The sequence below is a fragment of the Somniosus microcephalus genome, chromosome 11 (genome assembly GCF_052327205.1).
Source record: "Somniosus microcephalus isolate GS21.2 chromosome 11, FLI_Smic_1.0, whole genome shotgun sequence".
Taxonomy (NCBI): Eukaryota; Metazoa; Chordata; class Chondrichthyes; order Squaliformes; family Somniosidae; genus Somniosus; species Somniosus microcephalus.
The window spans coordinates 216,790,275-216,811,536 of NC_140997.1; the positions used below are offsets into that span (position 1 = coordinate 216,790,275).

Consider the following 21,262-nt stretch of genomic DNA (forward strand, 5'->3'; position numbering starts at 1 on the left):
CTGCCCTCCCCCCCTCTCGCTTCCCTCCCCCCCACCCTCCCTCGCTCCCCCACACTCTCGCTCCCCCCACCCTCTCTCCCCTCCCCCCACCCTCCTCTCCCCTCCCCCCCACACCCACCCTCTCGCTCCCCCCACCCCTCTCTCCCCTCCCCCCACCCTCTCTCTCTCCTCCCCTCCCCTTCTCCTCTCTCCTCCCCCACCCTCTCTCTCCTCCCCTCCCCCTCTCTCCCTCCTCCCTCTCTCCTCCCCCACCCTCTCTCTCTCTCTCCTCCCCACCCTCTCTCTCCCCCCACCCTCTCTCTCTCTCCTCCCCCACCCTCTCTCCTCCCCCACCCTCTCTCCCCCCCACCCTCTCTCTCTCTCCTCCCCCACCCTCTCTCCTCCCCCCACCCTCTCTCTCTCCTCCCCCACCCTCTCTCTCCTCCCCCACCCTCTCTCTCCTCCCCCACCCTCCCTCTCTCCTCCCCCACCCTCCCTCTCTCCTCCCCCACCCTCCCTCCTCCCCCACCCTCCCTCTCTCCTCCCCCACCCTCCCTCTCTCCTCCCCCACACTCTCTTTCTCCTCCCCTACCCTCTCTCCTCCCCCACCCTCTCTCTCTCCTCCCCCACCCTCTCTCTCTCCTCCCCCACCCTCTCTCTCTCCTCCCCCACCCTCTCTCTCTTCTCCCCCACCCTCTCTCTCTCTTCTCCCCCACCCTCTCTCTCTCTTCTCCCCCACCCGCTCTCTCTCTACTCCCCCACCCCCTCTCTCTTCTCCCCCACCCCCTCTCTCTTCTCCCCCACCCTCTCTCTTCTCCCCCACCCTCTCTCTCTTCTCCCCCACCCTCTCTCTCTCTCTCCCCCGCGATTTCCCGAGGCTCTCTCCACCCCGCCCCCCGCGATTTCCCGAGGCTCTCCCCCCGCGATTTCCCGAGGCTCTCCCCCCCGCGATTTCCCGAGGCTCTCCCCCCCGCGATTTCCCGAGGCTCTCTCCCCCCCGCCCCCCGCGATTTCCCGAGGCTCTCCCCCCCGCGATTTCCCGAGGCTCTCCCCCCCCACGATTTCCCGAGGCTCTCCCCCCCGTGATTTCCCGAGGCTCTCACCCCCGCGATTTCCCGAGGCTCTCTCCCCCCCCGCCCCCCGCGATTTCCCGAGGCTCTCCCCCCCCGCGATTTCCCGAGGCTCTCCCCCCCCCCGCGATTTCCCGAGGCTCTCCCCCCCCGGCGATTTCCCGAGGCTCTCCGCCCCCCCCGATCTCCCGAGGTTCTCCCCACCCCCCCGATCTCCCGAGGCTCTCCCCCCCCCCCCCGATCTCCCGAGGCTCTTCCACGCCCCCCCCCCGGATCTCCCGAGGCTCTCCCCCCCCCCGATCTCCCGAGGCTCTCCACCCCCCCCGATCCTCTCCCCCCCCCCCGATCTCCCGAGGCTCTCCCCCCCCCGATCTCCCGAGGCTCTCCCCCCCCCCGATCTCCCGAGGCTCTCCCCCCCCCGATCCTCTCCCCCCCCCGATCTCCCGAGGCTCTCCCCCCCCCCCGATCTCCCGAGGCTCTCCCCCCCCCGATCTCCCGAGGCTCTCCCCCCCCCCGATCTCCCGAGGCTCTCCCCCCCCGATCTCCTGAGGCTCTCCCCCCCCCCCCCGATCTCCCGAGGCTCTCCCCCCCCCCGATCTCCCGAGGCTCTCCCCCCCCCCCCGACCTCCCGAGGCTCCCCCCCCCCCCGAGGCTCTCCCCCCCCCCGCCCAATCTCCTGAGGCTCTCCCCCCCCCGATCTCCCGAGGCTCTCCCCCCCCCCCCCGATCTCCCGAGGCTCTCCCCCCCCCCGATCTCCCGAGGCTCTCCCCCCCCCCCGATCTCCCGAGGCTCCCCCCCCCGAGGCTCTCCCCCCCCCCCCCGATCTCCCGAGGCTCCCCCCCCCCCCCGAGGCTCTCCCCCCCCCCCCCCCGATCTCCCGCGGCTCCCCCCCCCCCGAGGCTCTCCCCCCCCCCGCGATCTCCCGAGGCTCTCCCCCCCCCCGATCTCCCGAGACTCCCCCCCCCGAGGCTCTCCCCCCCCCCCGATCTCCCGAGGCTCTCCCCCCCCCCCCCCCCGATCTCCCGAGGCTCTCCCCCCCCCCCCCCGATCTCCCGAGGCTCTCTCTCCCCCCCCGCGATCTCCCGAGGCTGTGTGCTGGCGTCACGGGGGCCGTGCGCATGCGTGCCGGCGTCAAGGCGGCTGCGCAACGGCCGTGCGCATGCGTGGTTGCCGTTTAAAAAAAAGCCAGAGCGGGCTCTCGCGGGCGGGCGGCGCATGCGCGGTCAGTGCCAGCGGCGCGAGGCGGCCCGCGGGGAGTAGGCAGGGAAACCCCGCGGGCTGGCGGCCGTTAGAGCGGCTCACTTCGGGCCCCGACACCGTCAAACCTGAGAGGGGGAAGTAGAGAGAGACAGAGAGGGAAGAGGAGAAGGAGAGAGAGGGAAGAGGAGAAGGAGAGAGAGGGAAGAGGAGGAGAGAGCGAGAGGGAAGAGAGAGAGATAGAGAAATTTTTGGAGCTTCAGGCCTGCCTGCAGCGGGCCTGGAGACCAGCACCGAGTCCCCCCTGCGCGAGGGTGAGGAGGAGGGGGGGGGGTTGCTAAACACAATATAAAACTGAAATAAATTGTTAATTAATTCCCTAACACATAATTCAAATATTTACCTTAGTTCCCTAACACACAGAAAGTGTGGGGGAAAAAATCGTGAAAAATCAAGATGGCGGCCACTCACCTCGGTTCAGAAGGATAAGGCCTGCCCACAAACGCACCGATTGGTCGACCGGTCAGGTCACCGAAGCGTAGGATTGGTCAGTCGTCGAGTCACTCGACACTCAACTGTCGGACGGCACGCGCCAGGAACCCGCCGTCCGATTGGTCGACCTCGACGTCACACGGTCGCTAATGAGATGCTAATGAGCGGAACGCTGAACGTTTTTGGGATACTGCGGACAGGATTTTTGTCCGGCCGAAACGTAAATACGCCTATGACCGGTCCGGAATCGCAAGCTTCCTTTTGAGGCGACGCGCGCGTCGGTACGCTCTGTAACTTTCAAACGTATAGAGAACGGACAGACAGACAGACAGACATCGGGACAGACAGACAGAAGAGCCGCTTTATATATATAGAAGATAGATAGATAGATAGATAGATAGATAGATAAGGTGAGATACAGACTTGCATTTATATAGCACCTTTCATGACCTGGGGATGTCTCAAAGCTCTTTACACCCAACTTTTTGAAGTGTAGTCACTGTTGCAATGTAGGAAACGCAGCAGCCAATTTGCACACAGCAAGCTCCCACAAACAGCAATGAGAGAATGAACAGATAATCTGTTTTTTTTAGTGATGTTGATTGAGGAATAAATATTGGCCAGGACACCAGGGAAAATGCCTCTGCTCTTCTTTCAAAATAGTGCCATGGGATCTTTTACGTCCCTCTGAGAGAGCAGATGGGGCCTCTGTTTAACGTCTCACTTGAAAGACGGCTCCTCCGACAGTGCAGCGCTCCCGCAGCACTGCACTGGAGTGTCAGCCTAGATTTTTGTGCTCAAGCCTCTGGAGTGGGACTTGAACCCACAATCTTCTGACTCAGAGGCGAGACGCTACCCACTGAGCCACAGCTGACACCGTGGATTTTGATGGACAGGCTAAGGGGCCCAGACCAGCACTCAGTCTACAGTCAGCCTAGGGTCTGAGTTAGCTTTGGCACACTTTCAGGGATCTAGTTACGTTAAACATTGGCTCAGGAAGAATTTTTGTTGCTTTATATTGTGAAAGATAGCAAATTGCTGTAACCATGCTATTTTACATTGAGTACTGTTCATTTACCTGTTCTATGTTAAATAAATTTGTCTCCAGTGAAACATTTTTCCAGCTGAACATTGGGAAGATCGAAACCATTGTCCGTGGCCCCACCTCAAACTCTATACCTTTGCCAATATACCGCCTGTATCCTATCCCACATCAAGTCTTGCTCACCCACCACCCCTGTCCTCACTGACTTACATTGGCTCCAAGTCCTCCTATGCCTTATCTCTAATATTTTCACCTTTGTGTTTAAATCCATCCATGATGTCACCCCTCCCAATCTCTGTAATCTCTTACAGCCCTATAATCCCCACAAACATGCCATTCCTTTGACTCCAGCCTCTTGTGTATTCCCCCTACCTTTGCCCCACTGTTGGCTGTCATGGCGTCAGCCACCTGGGCCCCATGCTCTGGTATTCCCTCCCTAACACCCTTTACTATCTATCTCTTTCTCCTCCTTTAAAGCCCACCTCTTTGATCAAGCCCTTAGTCTTCCCTCCTACTATCTCCTTCATTAGCTCACTATCCATTTTTTCATTTTTGCCAACATTCTGATATGCTCTGAATTTCAGTCTCCTTTTTGAATGTTGTGTTTTTTTGAATGTTATGCTCATCAAGGCAAGGGATAACAGTGTTAGGTAAATGGACCATTTCCCTTTTAGCACACAGTGTCAATATCAGGTAATCACAGTCAATCATAACACAGCTAGATTTGGGATAAAGCTTCATCTACATTTCCTCAGCATCATACTTTATCCTCCATCTCAAAAGAGCATCCTTTGCTTCCCAAGAATGATACTAGCCACCTTGATATCTTCTGTAGCCATTAGACCTCTCGGTGCAATCGTTATGGGCGCGATCTTGCCAGCCCTGGGGAGGGGGGCATGGAAGCGGGACTGCCGGGAAAATGGCAGAATCTGGGGGGCGGGTGCCCATCCCGCCCCCAACCTGCCTCCATGCCATCTTCCCAGGAGGCAGGTAGCCGACCCGCACCGAGTCCCTAACAGGTAGTTAACAGGCAGTTAAGAGGATTATCCCCATTTTTCCAACAGAGGCGCGGGCTTCCCGACATTGGGAAACTCCGCCAGGGTCACCGAGGCGAGTAGTGGGTCTGCGGAGGTCGGAGGGGTGCAAAGGTGTGCTGTGAAGGTAAGTGATGGGTGCAAGTGTGGAGAGGTAAGTATGTGAGGTGAGTGAAAAGTGATAGAAAATGTTTACTTACCTTTGTTTCTTCCTGCAGGTTTCAACAGTTGGGGATGCGGAGAGTCTCGCATCTCACTGGCAGAGATGACTGATGGCTGCTGCGTTCTCCGATGCAACAACCATCTAATTTCTGCTCACAAAAGAGGTTTGAGGAGTCTTGACTATAAGGACTCATCAAACAACATAGAATGTCAGTGTTTGACAGCTTCACAGAGCTGTCAAACGATGACAATTCATCTGTCAAAAATTTTTGACAGATGAAACATCATATGCTGACGTTCTCTGTAATCGGCTTCCCCTTAATTGGCCTGCTAAACCCACTGGGCGGGCTTAACAAGGTCAATCAAGGGAAAATAGCGTGGGTTGGCCACAAGTCGATGGAGGTGGGACTAAAACCCGACAAGCAGCAGTCCCGCCTCCAACGCACCCCCATTGCCAAAATCACTCCCTCTGTGGGAAAAATTCGGTTGGTTGTCCCACCCATTAGCGCCTAAAGAGGTCGAGAAGTGGGGTGCTAACCAACTAGCTCCCGGGCGCAGCGAACCCTGTGCCTCTTCCCAAATTGAACAGACATTTAGCGCGGCGCTAAACCGTTGCGCCCGCTCACCGGTGCACGCAGATCATGATGTCATTTCAGTGTGCAATGCCCTTGGGGCGCCCCAGACCGGAAATTCAGTGGCGCCCCCCTCCGTTCCGCCTGGCGCTACCAAGGACAGGTTACCTTGAACATTTCGAAGTCGCTGTCGGGCTGGGGGTGCGCTATTTAAAGGGGACTCTTCCTGGATTATTAGTGATAGCCATTTTTGGACCACACCTTCTTTGAGAGAGAGAGAGCGTTGCTCATAGACAAACGGAGAGCCATTTCTGCAGTGAGCCAGCACTGGCTGAGGAACTTTAGCCTTCTGAACATAACTTTGCAGTTGGTAAGCTTCTCAACCGGCATAACTTTCAGTGCGCACTTACTATGGGGGCTACATTGGATGGGAACGTCGTCCTTCTCAATCATATTAACGGGGCACAGAGACGCAGGGATAAAGTGGCAGGCATGGCCAGACGGAGGAGGGCCTACAGACGTCGGCACACGAGACCTTACGCTGCCAGGGTTTTTCGCCAACAGTTTTCGTATATCAACATGTCGGAGGAGCAGTGTTTCCAAAGGCTGCGCTTCAGTAAGGAGGTGGTCACTGAGCTCTGCCACCTACTTCAGCCAGATCTGCAGCCTCAAATAAGGTGCAGGACATCTTTGTCGGTGGCTGTGAAGATCACTGTGGCTTTAAACTTCTATGCCAGCGGCTCCTTTCAGGCCGCTACTGGGGACATTGCCAACATCTCACAGTTCGCGGTGCATTGCTGCATCCGTCAAGTGACTAATGCCCTCTTTAAAAGGAGACGGCATTACATCTCCTTCCCAATGACCCCGGACAAGCAGCGAGGGCGCACAGAGGGCTTCGCAAGGATAGCGGGCTTCCCCATGGTGCAGGGCGGCATTGACTGCACGCATGTGGCTTTGCGGGCGCCTCTAGAGAATGCGGAGGATTTCCGCAACCGAAAGGGGTTCCATTCTTTGAATGTGCAGCTGGTCTGTGACCACCGACAGCTGATACTCGCTGTCAATGCCCACTTTCCGGGCAGCAGCCACGACACCTTCATCCTGCGCCAGACTTCTGCGGCAGACCTTTTCGAGGCCCCGGCTCACCCAGGAGGCTGGCTTCTCGGGGACAAGGGCTATCCTCTGTGCCCCTGGCTGATGACCCCGCTCCGTTCGCCCAGCACCCCTGCTGAAGAACGTTACAATGAGAGCCATCAAGCAACCAGGAACATCATTGAGCACACAATCGGCATGCTGAAGCAACGGTTCCGCTGTCTGGACCATTCTGGAGGAGCCCTTCAGTACTCACCTGAGCAAGTCTCCCACTTCGTGTTTGTGTGTTGCATGCTGCATAACCTGGCAATCCTCAGGACCCAGCCAATGCCACCAGACATTGAAGCACCAGCAGAGGAGGAGGAGGAGGAGGAGGAGCAGCACCAAGACGGGAGGGAGGCACAAACTGCAAGGGCCGTCCGTCAAAGGCTTCTAACAAGTTGCTTCTAGGCCCCTCTGAGGGAATGCTTTCTGCCATTCCAAGAACATGAATGGAACCATTCTGCTACCCCTAAGCCGGTCAAGGCAAAAATTAGTGCAAAGAACAGATATGGACAATGTGAATAAATAAACTTCTTTATTTAACTATATGTGTATCCTTCCCGCATGACAAAGCAATGGAAACAAACAGCAAAACAAACAGACTGCCACATAACTGGCTCTCACACCCTGGAGACTGTCCAAAACATATCTGCCTCTCACACCCTGGAGACAATGTGCAAAACATAACTGTCTCTCACACCCTGGAGACAATGTGCAAAACATAACCAACATTCAGACCAGCATCCTCGGCCTTGAATGAAAGAAAGAACATAATTTAGCAGCACCTTCTACTTTTTGCCCCTCGATGGTGATCTGCTTCCCTTGCGGAATTGCCCCCTTCCCGCCCTGCAGCTCCTCTGTAATGGGACCCCAGTGGCTGCAGCAAGGCTGGGGGAGGCCTGCTGACTGTCCGAAACTGAGACCGCAGATGCCCTTGAGGGACGGCCTGGACCAGCTCTGGGCCTGGAGGGCCCGGCTGCTGACTGCTCCAACTCTGCATGGGCGGAAGCAGTCTGTCCTACAGGTGGTGGCAGCTGCAGTGGAGAAGTGCCAGTGGTGGCATCAAGAATGCTGTCATCCTGAGAGCGGACAGCAGCTCCCTGGTCGGCCGATACACTGGCACTCTGACGGGGCAGCACCGCAGCATGCGCAGCAATCGGCTGGTGCACAGATTGCTGGCCTGCTGTGGCGCAGCGAGGGCCCCGGGGAATCCTGCCCGATCCAGCGAGGGTGGCAGCAGTCAGTGCTCGCATGGCCTCAATCTGCGTCTGCATGAGACCAGCCACTGACTGCGTGGCAGCACTCAGCACTTGCGTGGCAGGTGCCAGTGCTTCGCCGAAGTCCTGGAGAATCCTTGTCAGTGCTGCGCCGAAGTCCTGCACACTCCTTGCCTGTGCTGCGCTGAAGTCCTGGACACTCCTTGCCAGTGTCTCAATGGAGTCGGGCATCATTGCCACTGCAGCCATGAGCTCAGTGTGCCTCAGTCCAGCCTGGGCGCTCATTTCTGCGAGGGCATGCACCTCTTCTGCGCTCTGTGCAGCAGCACTCGTGGCCCGACTTGCCCTCCGGGGAGACGGCCCCCGAGCTTCCCTACCCCCCTCGCCTTGCTGCAGGCCGCTGGGTCCTGGAGCTGCATCCTCCTCACGCCATTCCCCCCCGCTCCCCTCCAGGGAAGGTGTCTCCCCAGTCTGGACATGGGCTGGCTCGCCTGAGGGTGGTACGGATGGTCCGGCTTCCTCCTCCTCGTCGCCTCCAGAGTCACTCGCACTGGCAGCTTGAGGGCCCGCCTCCCGAGCTGGTGATGCAGCATCTGAAAGCAGGGAGGTTCAAAAGTGGCTTTAGCGAAAGGACAGGGTGGCAGCAAGGGATGCATGAGTGCTGCAATGCTCTGAGCTGGCTTGAGAGTGAAAAAGCATGCTGGTGTGGGGAACAAGTGGAAGGAGAGAGGTCAAAAAGGTGATGACCTTACCATTGCTGTCCACAATGGGGTCGGCATCTCCAGAGGCGATGGGGCCAATCATCCGGCTTGCCACAATCCGGTGGACTCGATCCTCCAGGTCTGTAAGGGTCTGCAGGTGAGGCCGGCCTCCTCCGGTCCGATGCTGCTGCCTTCTATTATTCGCCAGCTTGGCCTGCAAGAGAAAGAACGGGGTGTGATGAAACCTGCAGCCCTGATCTGGCATGACATGCCTCCCATGGTCGATTAGCCCTTACATTATGCACAGAGCTGAATGTGAGTGTGTGTTTCCAGAAAGGGCCATGGGTGCTGGATGACAGCTGGCCATTGGGGCTTTGCACACCCTCTGGCCATAAAGTGAGGTGCAGATGGAGGGATGAAGATGATTCTGAAAAAGGCACTCACCCTGACGACCCGAGTGAGGTCGTTGAACTTCTTCCGGCATTGCACAGGAGTCCTGGGAACCATGCTGCTGGAGGTGACTCTGTGGGAAACCTCCCTCCAAGCTCTGCGATAGTCACTGTGTTGAGGTCTCCTGCCATTCTCTGGGTAGAGCACAGATCGCCTGCGCTCCACCACGCCAACCAGAGCATCCAATGCCCCCTCGCTGAAGCGCTGCGCTCTCTCCCTGGCCCTCTCCATATTGATGCAGTTGTCGACGCCACAGGTAGGTTACCGCCGAGTTTGAGGCCTACGAGGCGCAGGGTGCGGCTGGAGGTGATAATCGATCCGCCCCTTTAAGAGCTGGCCAGCGCCAGCATGTCTGGCTGAAATCGATAATTGACAGCACCTGCGCTGCGCCCGCCCGCAGAGAAATTGCGTCGTGCCGCCGGGTTAGCGCCTTAAGACTGTCGTGCAGCACATGATTTAGCGCCGCAATCACCTTCAGGGGCGCAGCTACCCAATATCGCTCGAGGTGGCGATAAATTGCGCCTGGCGCTAAACTTTGCGCACCGCCAATACTAGCGCCCCAAACGGGGCGATACCGAATTTCTCCCCCATGTCTCTATTACCTCCAGATTAACCCCCTACCAGAGATTATATAGGTACAGCATCTAACACCTTTTTGCCTGCTCTTTTCTTGTCTACAAATAGTCACTTAAGTAATTAATAGTCTCTGCAGGAAAGCCATCTGTTGCCTTTTTCCAATGAATAGTTCCAACACTTTACTATCATTTTGAAATACTGTGCTTCTCACAATCATAGCACTTACCTACTTTCTAATCCATTAGAATAACTCACTGCGCCACCCAGTTTCCTGTTAAAAAGCAGAATTATTTCCCTGGGCTAGAGTTAAAGCCGTATTCCTGGGATAAAAAGGCATTCTCATTCAGAGTACCACTTAGTAGCCATGAGATAAAAGGTCTATTTTGGTAAATTGGAGTTATTTGTATTCTGCAAATGTCGAAGTGTCGTGCTTGAATTAGAATTTGTACAGAAAACTCTACAAAATTCTCAAATATGCAGTATAGGAATAAGGACAGTCTTTGTATTGGAGTGGAAATTGTTCTGGGACCGTCTCCCCTGGAGATACAGGCGCTTAGAGGGCGGGTTTGGAGGCGGGTCCGCTGTCAAAATTGTAAAGATTGACATCGGGTAGGAAACCCGCTGTCAACCCGCCTCCACGCGAGTCTCCCAGGTGTTGGGTCTGTCAGCGGAGAACTGACCCGACACCAAGCGGCGGGGGAGACAATTGAGCTCGTTGAATGGCTTGTTAAGAGCCAATTTAATGGTATTTTGAGGGTTCCTTCCAATTTTACGTTCTCCCCCACGGGTTACCCGCTTCTTGGGGATCACGCCAGCTCACCCTGGCGCGATTTGAGTCTGCTCTGATGTTTCTGATAAGCTGACAGCTGCAGAAGTGGTGTAAAGGATGCCATGTTGCAGATGGTCAGTTTCAGAGGGCAGAAACTTTTAGTTACTTCATTTGTAAGACATATAGAGATTTCTTTAGCTTGCACGTGTTTAGAGCCAACTGAATATCCAGTGCCACCTCATTGGAACAACCTCTCTCACCATTGACAGATCGCTTCTGTCATCTCACCTGCAGCTGCCATCTATTGCAGCAACATCGGTGCCCTTGGAAAAATCTCACCTTGGTCCTCTGAATCCTTCCACGATCAGCCCCAGCACCAACATCACCAAGCACACCAATATCACCAACAACATCACCAACCTTCTCCGCCATCACCTGATGCTGCACTGGACACAGGGCATCAGCCCCTGACAACATTGCTGCCCGGGAGGCCAGCGATGGCATCACCGTGGCCAGATTTACTTCACTTGACACTGTAAACCCTGGTTGCTACATGATGCACCAGCTTGACACCATCCCACACCGGCACCGTGAAGCATCCCTTTAATGTCCAAGCCATTGCATGCACACTCATCACTATAGCGGGGGAGAGGGTGGGGGGGGGGAGGAAGTTATGTCTCAACATTCACTGGAACTCAGTAAGACACTTCTCAAGGTGTGCACAGATCTGTCCAATAAGGGGCAATGTTGGAAAAATAGATTTCACCGTATGACAACACATTACCAGAAACTTCACATGGACATTGGCTAAACCTCTCAAGTGCCTACCCTTGTGTGTGTGTTGTTAGTTGTATGCTTGCAGTAGGTTGAGGGTGAGTGTGAGGGGTGGCTAGTGAGATGGGGAAGTGATAAAGTAGATAGAGAGGGTTGGGTGGAGGTGCAAGGTAAGTTGGTGTAAGTAAGGATGTGCAGGAGAAAGATATGAAAGGCAGAGTGATGGGGATGTGTTGAGTGGCACAGCAGGGTGAGTTTGAGTGTGGCTTTGCAATAGTATTTCGTGACCCACTGAGATCATTGAAAGTTTGGTGCCACAGCAGCCAGGGACCCCTGATGACATCCCTGCTTTTGCCATCCTGTGCAATGTGCAACCAGGCTGCAATGGTGTCCTGGGGAGGCCTCTTCCACCCTTGGAAGGGAAGAGAACCTCCCTGCGCGCTGTGACTCTCTCCATAAGCATATGGAGGGAGTCATTGGAGAGCCTGGGTGCAAGCGCCCACCTTTGTGCAGTGCTTGTCAGTGTTTGCAGCACCTCAATGCTGTAGAACACTGACAGAACAACTGTCCAATTCAATGTGGCCATGGTCCCTTTAAGGAAACCGGTAGATGACGTGTCATCAAATGACGTCATCAGACCCACTTCCTGTTAATTGGCCGGGAAGCCCGCAGGGCAGGCTTAACAAGGCCAATCAAGGGAAAATCCCTTTGACAGAGCGGCTGCAGCCAGGATAGTGACTGGAACCCGGAAACCAGCTCTCCCGCCACCATCCCGGCACCGCTGAGAAAATCGCGGCCACAGTGTGTACTAGCATCTGACTGGTAGTCTGAATATTGTATTACAGAGGATATCTGCGTGTGTTTAAAAGGGTATTGTGGTGGCCAGAGTCCGCAGAATATCATCACCTACCCTCAGCCACAATTCTTGTCACTGGTGTACTTTTGTGGCATCTAATCCTCTGAATTGATGCAAATGCATTGTTTGCGCAAAGGGGAGAGATCCATTTTTCTTTCTTTCTCCTATTACTTTTCACCAGTTACCTTCCCCATTCTCCTCAGAGTTAGCAGAGCCTGTAACTCTCACTACGGTTGGAGAGATAACCCTGCACTCTGCTGTTTCCTGCCACTGTAAGAGGGAGCGGGAACCAGTGCTGCATCTTGGCAACGGCAACTGACATCAGCAGCTGGGCTGGAGTGCTAGCAGAGAGTGTGGGCTGGGCTTGCAGCTGAGATGGGCAAGTCAGAAAGTGGAGCAGGGCTGCTGAGAGCAAAAATGTTTACTTGTGTGCACATTGGTGTTTGCATGCAAGTGCTTGTTTCAAAACAAGCAAAACTGTATTACAGATGAAATGATTGCTTTGAGAGTTCAGGAAACGCAAACAGAATTCTTTATGCTCAAGCACCTTGTGTGCAAGTGGGCTTCACCGTATTTTAATTAGCCGTTTGTGACTTGGATCATAATAAATCTCTCATAATTTAACAACAGCGTATATTTATATAGCACCTTTAATGTAATAAAACATTCCAAGGCACTCCACAGTTGGTCAAAGAGGTAGGTTTTAAGGAGCGTCTTAAAGGAGGAAAGAGAAGGGGAGAGGCAGAGAGATTTAGGAAGGGAATTCCAGAGCTTAGGACCTAGGCAGCTGAAGGCAAGGCCGCCAATGGTGAAGCGATGAAAATCGGGGATGTTCAAAAGGCCAGAATAGGTGGAGTGCAGAGGTCTAGGGGGATTATAAGGCTGGAGGAGCTTACAGAGATAAGGAGGGGGCGAGGCCTTGGAGAAATCGCGCAGGGTTTTAGAATCCAGTAACATAATAATCACAGAGTTCTAGGTTCCAGTACATAGAGCAATCACATTGTTCTAGAACCCAGCAGGCATAGTACCTGCAATGTTATAGAGGGCTGGTCACAGGGCTCCAGAGGCATTAGAATCCAGGCATGCAGTAATCATGGGGTCCAAAAATCCAGCACACACAACAATCACTAGGTTCTCAGGGATTTTCCTGAGCCTTCTCTTAGGCACGCTGGTTCACCTGGATGCATTAAAAATTGGAAAATTAGGCGGGTTGGAATGCACGCCTGTAAAGGAACCTGCCCAATTTCCCTCCATTTAATGAATGGAGGAAAATTGGGCGGTTTTCTATACAGGCACGTGTTCAGACTCGTCTGATTTTCCAATATTCACCTCCCCAGTCAATCCAGGGCGCCTAGGCATAGACCTGGAAATGTTTTCCCTCTAGAACCATACATACACAGCACCCACAATATTCTACAGCCCAACACACAGCACTGCTAAACTCGCAGACGTGTTCAGTGTTCAGCTGCTCTCTATTAGCACTCTTACAATTGCTCTTTGATTGACGTCCTGTCCTAATGTGACTGTCCTGTCTTCCTTCAGAATGCAGATCCAGAGAACCCAAACTGCAATGGGATTGATGGGGTGTTGGAGGGATATTACCAGAGCCTGCGCACAGTACAACTTTACGGACCAACCAACTTTGCACCAGTCATCAATCAGGTTGCCAGGTAGGGATGGAAACCCAATGTCCTGATTACCATATACTCCATATGTCTACATTATTGAAATCAATTTCTTTGCTCTCTCTGGCACAAAGGAACAGAGGCTCTCTGAGCACCAAATAAAACTCCAGCTGGTAGACTCTTCATGGTGAATTATAAATTACTTTCTTAAGAATCTTGTGCAACTGGGGGAATGTACTGATGTTGTGCCTTCTTTCACTCCTACTCAAAGTAATACTTTTTCTTTTGTTCCTGGGATGTGGGCGTCACTGGCAAGGCCAGCATTTATTGCCCATCCCTAATTACCCTTGAGAAGGTGGTGGTGAGCCGCCTTCTTGAACCGCTGCAGTCCGTGAGGTGAAGGCACTCCCACAGTGCTGTTAGGGAAGGAGTTCCAGGATTTTGACCCAGCGACGATGAAGGAACGGCGATATACTTCCAAGTCAGACTTGGAGGGGAAGTTGGAGGTCGTGGTGTTCCCATGTACCTGGTGCCCTTGTCCTTCTAGGTGGTAGAGGTCGCGGCTTTGGGAGATGTTGCCGAAGAAGGGGGCACGGTGGCATAGTGGTTAGCACTGTTGCCTCACAGCGCCAGGGACCCGGGTTCAAATCCGGCCTCGGGCGACTGTCTGTGTGGAGTTTGCACATTCTCCCTGTGTCTGCGTGGGTTTCCTCCGGGTGCTCCGGTTTCCTCCCACAGTCCAAAGATGTGCGGGTTAGGTTGATTTGGCTATGATAAATTGACCCTTAGTGTTAGGGGATTAAATACGTGGGGTTACGGGGATAGGGTGGGATATGTGTCGGTGCAGGCTCGATGGGCCGAAATGGCCTCTATCTGCACTGTGGGGATTCTGTGATTCTGTGAAGCCTTGGCGAGTTGCTGCAGTGCATCTTGTAGATGATACACACTGCAGTCACGGTACGCTGGTGGTGGAGGGTGTTGTGTATGTAATATGTGTGCTACTTTGAACCTATGGACAGGACTGCACTACTTGTAGGGCGTAGTGATACGCAGTACCACTCCTGGCCATGGGGTATAAATAGTACTGTGGGTACTGATCTCCCCTCAGTTCCCGCCTGTGGGCATGAAGTAAAGACCTACGTGCAGTCCCTACCTCCAACCAGTAAAGACCTGTTTGAGTTATACGTTTAAGTCTTTGTGTTAATTGTTCAATACAATACACATACTTAACACTGGCGACGAGTCGGTTCGAACCCTGCGGCAGTTATTCCACGGCGGCTTCGTCCAAAGACAGGACGTTGAAGAGAGGTTTCAATCCTCAACACCCCACTCAAAACTGAAGGGCAGCAGAAATCCTGACAGCTTCCAGCGACTGGAAGCGACAGGCATTAGGACCCTGAAGCCTCCATAACCTCGTGGGTAAGCCAGAGCCCGGGAGGGAGCGAGCAAGAGCCGCGCGAGCGGGTGAGCCAGAGGCCGGGAGCCGCATCAAGTGCGAGGCGCAGCGCGGGCCAGCGATCGGGACCAAAGATAAGGGCCGCACTCGGGCGATCGCGGCGAAGATAAGGGCCGCACTCGGGGGCTGAAGGGAGACGGCGTCGGGGACGGGTGAAGACCGCCAAGCGCGGGAAAACCGCCATTTTGTGGGCGGAGGACGACAGCAAGAGCGGGAAGCCGCCATCTTTGATAACAAGTAAAGAAAAGAAAATCTGAGAAATTGCAAATCTACAATGCCTAAACACGGGAATATTAGCACCTTTGATAGTGACCTCGAAGATTGGGCCATATATGTTGAAAGAGTAAAAAATTATTGTAAGGCCAATAAAATTCGTGACCAAGATAAAGCTCTAACATTATTAAATTTAATGGGTGCGAAGACATACGGGCAATTGAAACACCTGTTATCACCAGATGAACCGGCGGATAAGACGTTCGATGAGATTGTTACTGTCCTGAAAGATCATCTAAACCCCACGCCGCTGATGCTAGCGGAATGATTTAAATTTTACGACAGAAGGCAGCTACAGCATGAAAGCAATGCTGAATATTTGCTGGGATTGCGTAAATTAGCGAAATATTGCCAGTTTGGAACGGGACTGACAGATGCACTACGAGACAAATTTGTGTGTGGTTTATTTAAACAGGATACACAAAAGCGACTGCTCGAGGAGAATGAGCTGACGCTTGACAAGGCGGTCACTATGGCAGCAGCACACGAAGCCGCAGCGAGAGGCACGGCAGTAATGCAGCTACGGTCACCGGAGCTCAGTGCACACAAATTGGGTGTGAGTTCTGGCAAATGTTATCGTTGTGGAAAGACAACGCATGATCAGAACCAGTGTTGGTTTAAAAACCAAGAATGTAGAACTTGTGGTAGGCTTGGACATATAGCTAGAGTATGCAGGTCAGGGAAGAAGACCAGCAACAAGAAGTCACCGCAAGGAAAATACGCAAAGGTACACAAGGTGACCGAACAGGAGTCCGATTCAGACGCTAGCAGTAATGAACTGGCTAGCTTAAGCTGTAATGAACTGGCTAGCTTAAGAGTACTCAACGCTGGTAAGGGTGCAGACCTCCAGACAATTTGGGTCACTCTTCAGATAGAAGGAGTCCAAGTAAAACTGGAATTGGACACTGGATCGGCATTGACGGTCATAAATAAGAAAGATTACGGAAAGTTATTCCAACATATTCCCCTACAGGATACGGGGATGATATTGAAAACATACACGGGGCAAAGAGTGTACCCCATCGGGAAAATAGAGGTTGCAGTGGTCCACAAGGGCGAAGACAGTCAAATAATGGACTTATATGTGATATCTGAAGGAGGTTCTCCACTACTAGGACGGGAGTGGATTAGGAAAATGAATATGGACTGGCATTTCCTACAAACAATAACGAGTGAGAACTCGGTGAAGATAGTCGGCCCAGACTCTGGAACGGATGATGGTAAGCCCAACTCAGGTGCAAAAGACAAAGTTTCAGCACAGAATTCCACTGAGCAACAACAACATAGTTTAACTGTGGATTCTGAGTCTGGCAAGTCTACTGATGTGCCCATTTCTGAGGGACACCGGGCTCGAACTCAACTCCATTTCAAACTACAACAGCAATTAGAACAAATGCTTCGCCGTTTTGAGCAAGAGTTGAATGCAACGAAAGAGTTCTTTGATATAGAGTTGGAGAATCTGGAAAGACAACAGAAGCAGCTGATGGAGAAAATGGAGCAGGAGCACACAAAACGTCTGATGTCAGAGGAGTTAACGGTCAGCCAACTCCTGCATATGCTGAAGGACAGGACTCTGAAATGGGAAAAACTTGAACACGAACTTCAATATTCAAACGAAAGGGGTTCGGAGCTCTCAAAGGTTATTGGAAGAGTTGAGGTGGCAACACAGACTGAGATGACTGCAACAGAGCAGCCCTTGGATGCCAAAAGTACGCTGACTCACGTCAACGTAGAACAACAGACCGCTGAAACAGCTGCTCCGGTAGAGGGATTGAATAGTCCGATCAATCAATCTCCAAAAGAAGTTGAAGTAGTAAAATCTCAAATGAGGTCATTAGTAAACGACTTGCTGAAAGCCCAGAAAAAACTGGATGAAGAGGTACGCATGAAGAAGTCTCTTCAGGAAAGATGTCTGGACTTGGAACAAAAGCTGGCTAACGCCCAGCTGGGTATGGAGGAAATAGAAGACCCTCTCGCTGGCCTAGATCAGGACGACACCGAATATTACTATGTCCTGTCCTGCCCAACTTGTAACTTCGACTCCCACCATACAGAAATCATGGAGGAGCACCGAAAGTCTACGGAACATCGGGAGAAGGTGGCTCTACTACGGAAAAAGGAGGAAGAGAAGGAGGAACTGCGCATGCAGCTGGCAGCTGACAGTGGAGCCCAGAGAGTCTCCAAGAAGCAGAAAAGGAAAAGTCGAAACAGAAGATGACCCATCTGAACCATTATTACCTCTACCAGATCACACACGTGGTCCCTCCGAACGGAGCCAATTCAGTTCGGAAGTTCAAACTGTTAAATCCATGGAAGGACTATTGAATGAGTCACTCCAGCAACGTGAACCGACTACACCACAGAGATTGAATCTGTGAACTGTTTTCCGCAGAGACTGAATCTGTGATCTGTTTTGACATGAAGTTATCTATGTATCTATGTTATTCTGTTATGTAAACCTGAAGTTATATATGTATATAGGTTATTACGTTATGTTAAATGGGGAGATGACTGTAAAGCTAAGAAGGGAGGAATGTTGTGTATGTAATATGTGTGCTACTTTGAACCTATGGACAGGACTGCACTACTTGTAGGGCGTAGTGATACGCAGTACCACTCCTGGCCATGGGCTATAAATAGTACTGTGGGTACTGATCTCCCCTCAGTTCCCGCCTGTGGGCATGAAGTAAAGACCTACGTGCAGTCCCTACCTCCAACCAGTAAAGACCTGTTTGAGTTATACGTTTAAGTCTTTGTGTTAATTGTTCAATACAATACACATACTTAACAGAGGGAGTAAATGTTTAAGGTAGTGGATGGGGTGCCAATCAAGCGGGCTGCTTTGTCCTGGATGGTGTCGAGCTTTTTGAGTGTTGTTGGAGCTGCACTCATCCAGGCAAGTGGAGAGTATTCCAGCACACTCCTTACTTGTGCCTTGTAGATGGTGGAAAGGCTTTGGGGAGTCAGGAGGGGAGACATACCTAGCCTCTGACCTGCTCTTGTTGCCACAGTATTTATGTGGCTGGTCCAGTTAAGTTTATGGTCAATGATGACCCCCCCAGGATGTTGATGGTGCGGGATTTGGCGATGGTAATACCGTTGAATATCAATGGGTGGTGGTTAGACTCTTGCTTGTTGGAGATAGTCATTGCCTGGCATTTGTGTGGCGTGAATGTTACCTGTCCCTTATCAGCCCAAGCTTGAATGTCATCCAGGTCTTGTTGTATGCGGGCATGGACTGCTTCATTATCTGAGGAGTTGTGAATGGCGCTGAACACTGTGCAGTCATCAGTGAACATCCCCATTTCTGACCTTATGTTGGACACTTCCCGAGAGCAGAGCTGGAAGGAAAGTCCATCTTAAACATGCAGATAACGGGGAAAAAAACACGTATTTGTAACAAATGATGTTGGTACTTCCACTGCAGTAATACAAGGTCTAACACTGACCAAGACCACATGAAGTCTCAAACCATTGCTGATTGGAGGTTATGTAACAACTCCAAGTGTTTGCCATCAGTATTGTCCATAGCCACTGCGTGCCAGGTTTAGCGTGCCTTTTACGCTACACACTTGTTAGGATGTTGCTGCTCTGCTTCCTAATCATTCTGGGTGACAGTAGCTGGCAATAGTCACCCAGTTTCCACCAGAGCAAACAGTCCTGGCAATGCTGCAATCAGCATTCGCCCCACGTACCCTCCAGTGCTGCTGTGCCCCTTCAGGTCACCTTTTCTCTGGTGGTCAGGCATGTATGACACCTAATCCAATCACCACCTCTGACTAAGTAGTCCATGCTTTGGCGAATAATAATCCCCTAACCTAATGCTATACATAACGCAACCCAGAAGTTGCTTGAGAGCCACCTTCCCCTCACTGTGACTGTCACATTGGCCCAGAAATTCGGGTCCCAACGCGTGAGTACGCACAGGGTACTCACGCATGGACCCGATGGAAGTGCCGGTTCCTTGCATGCACTACGCATGCGCGGGAAACCGGCACTTCCGATCCTCTGAACGAAGGGGTTCAGAGGTCGAACGCGTGCGCATGGGAGTCTGCGCGTGCGCTTTGAACTTACGTTTTTTTTACAGGTTTTTCCGTGTGGGTAAGTCTTTAGATTTTAGAAATGTAAAAACCAGGCGTAAGGACTGCATTTTAAAAGGTAAGTGGTCAATTAATTAAAATTAAAACATTTTTTCCACAGGTTTGTTATTTTTAAATACTTTAAAGCAAGGTAAGTTTATTTTTAGCCGTTTTTTTATAAAATTATTTTTTTCAAAAATTTAAATTATTGTTTAAAATAGTTATTTAATGTAATTTATAGTTTATTTAAAAAGTGTGATTTTTTTTTTCATTTATTTGAAGGTTAACTACTGTTTTGGTCCCTCAGCATTCATACGTTTTGACAGGTCTTTCTGTCAATCTTATGAATGGGCTTTTCCCTCCTCCGAATGGCTGCCCATGGCTCACGTGATCCCAGGGGACGCATCGCACTAACTACGCCCCTGGGACACGCAAGCACAGCGCGCCGGCCTCTGGGCCAGGCCCCGGAGAGGAATTCCACACAGGCCCAGAGCTCAACTGCCGGCGCGCTAGGTAAGTGTAGGTCGGGGGCTTGCACCCACGGGAAGCCCATTGTTTGTACAGCTCCACCCACAGCCTGCCAGCTCTCTGATGTTTCTGGAGCCAGAATACACAGTTACAGTGGCCCCGATTTTAATTCCAGGTGGACTCCCGGCTCAGGCCTGAGTTAAAATTACAGTCAGGTCTCAATGATGTAATCGGGCCACAACATGTATATGTAAAGAAGGACCCCTCTGTTGGCTCCGGGCGCCTGTCCTTGCTCGGGAGAACAGGTTAAAATTGCAGATGTTGGGATCAGGGTGGCTTTCAGACAGGTAAGAGCCAGGACGATTTCAACTGCCCACCCGCCAGGTTTCTGCTGAGCGAGTAGGGTTAAGATCGCCCCCACAGAGGTAAATGTTCAGATTGTGGCTCTTGACAAAATGGTAGTAAGTAACCCTGTTCTAACCCACGTGTGTTTGTGTTGTAGGTGTGCAGCACCAGTGACTGACGGCTCTCAGTATTTTGTGCTGCTGATTATCACAGATGGGGTGATCTCAGACATGGTACAGACTAAAGAAGCCATTGTTAATGTGAGTAGTAAATACTAGGAAAACGGATATAACTATCATTTGATCAGTGGCTGGAGTATTTTAGAACTGAAATATAATCAGCAGTCACTCATTGTCTCATCTGAGAGGCAGCACATGCATGGTCAGAGAAGCTGCCATTCAGAGAAGGTGTTGAATGGAGGCCCCGTCTACCTGTTCAGGTGAACACAAAAGATCCCGTGGCAATATTCAAAGAAAAGCATGGCGTTCTCCCAGTGTTCAGGCCAACACTCATCCCTCAACCAACATCACCTAAAACAGTTTCACTGGTCATTTGTCTCATTGCTGTTTGTGGAATCTTGCTGTGTACAGATTGGCCGTCATGTTTTGCCTGCATAACAACAATGATTACGCTTCAAAAGTAATTCATTGACTTTAAAGTGTTTTAGGACATCACGCCCTACCCACCATATTGGATGCTAGATGCCCGTTTTAAACCTGAAAAATTAGTGTAGCGCCATCAGTTTCTAGGCCTATGTGTCTATGAATGCTAGACCGCTGGACTATTAACTAAGAGACCTGAGTTTGAATCCAGTTTCAACTAACTCAGGAGATGTTCCATTCCAGGCCTGGTTGACTGGACTGGCATTCCACTTTGGGAGATTGGAGTGTTCATTTGTTAACCTCAGGTCAATCATTTTAGGATGTTCGAGAAAACTAGATGGAAAGGAGGCCTGTGTCATAATACTGAAGTGTGACTCAATTCAGGAGTG

At 52.1% G+C, this 21,262-nt stretch overlaps 1 protein-coding gene across 1 annotated transcript in view; it reads left to right on the forward strand.

Moving 5' to 3' along the window:
• LOC147111237 (copine-8-like) overlaps positions 1–20,562 on the forward strand; it is an 818,429-nt gene extending 797,867 nt beyond the window's left edge. The window contains exons 16-17 of the mRNA XM_086001948.1: positions 13,568–13,695; positions 20,429–20,562. Of these exons, the coding sequence (XP_085858074.1) occupies positions 13,568–13,695; positions 20,429–20,549 (249 nt within the window). The 3' untranslated portion in view covers positions 20,550–20,562. The remainder of the gene's footprint in view (positions 1–13,567; positions 13,696–20,428) is intronic.
• Positions 20,563–21,262: the final 700 nt, after the last annotated feature.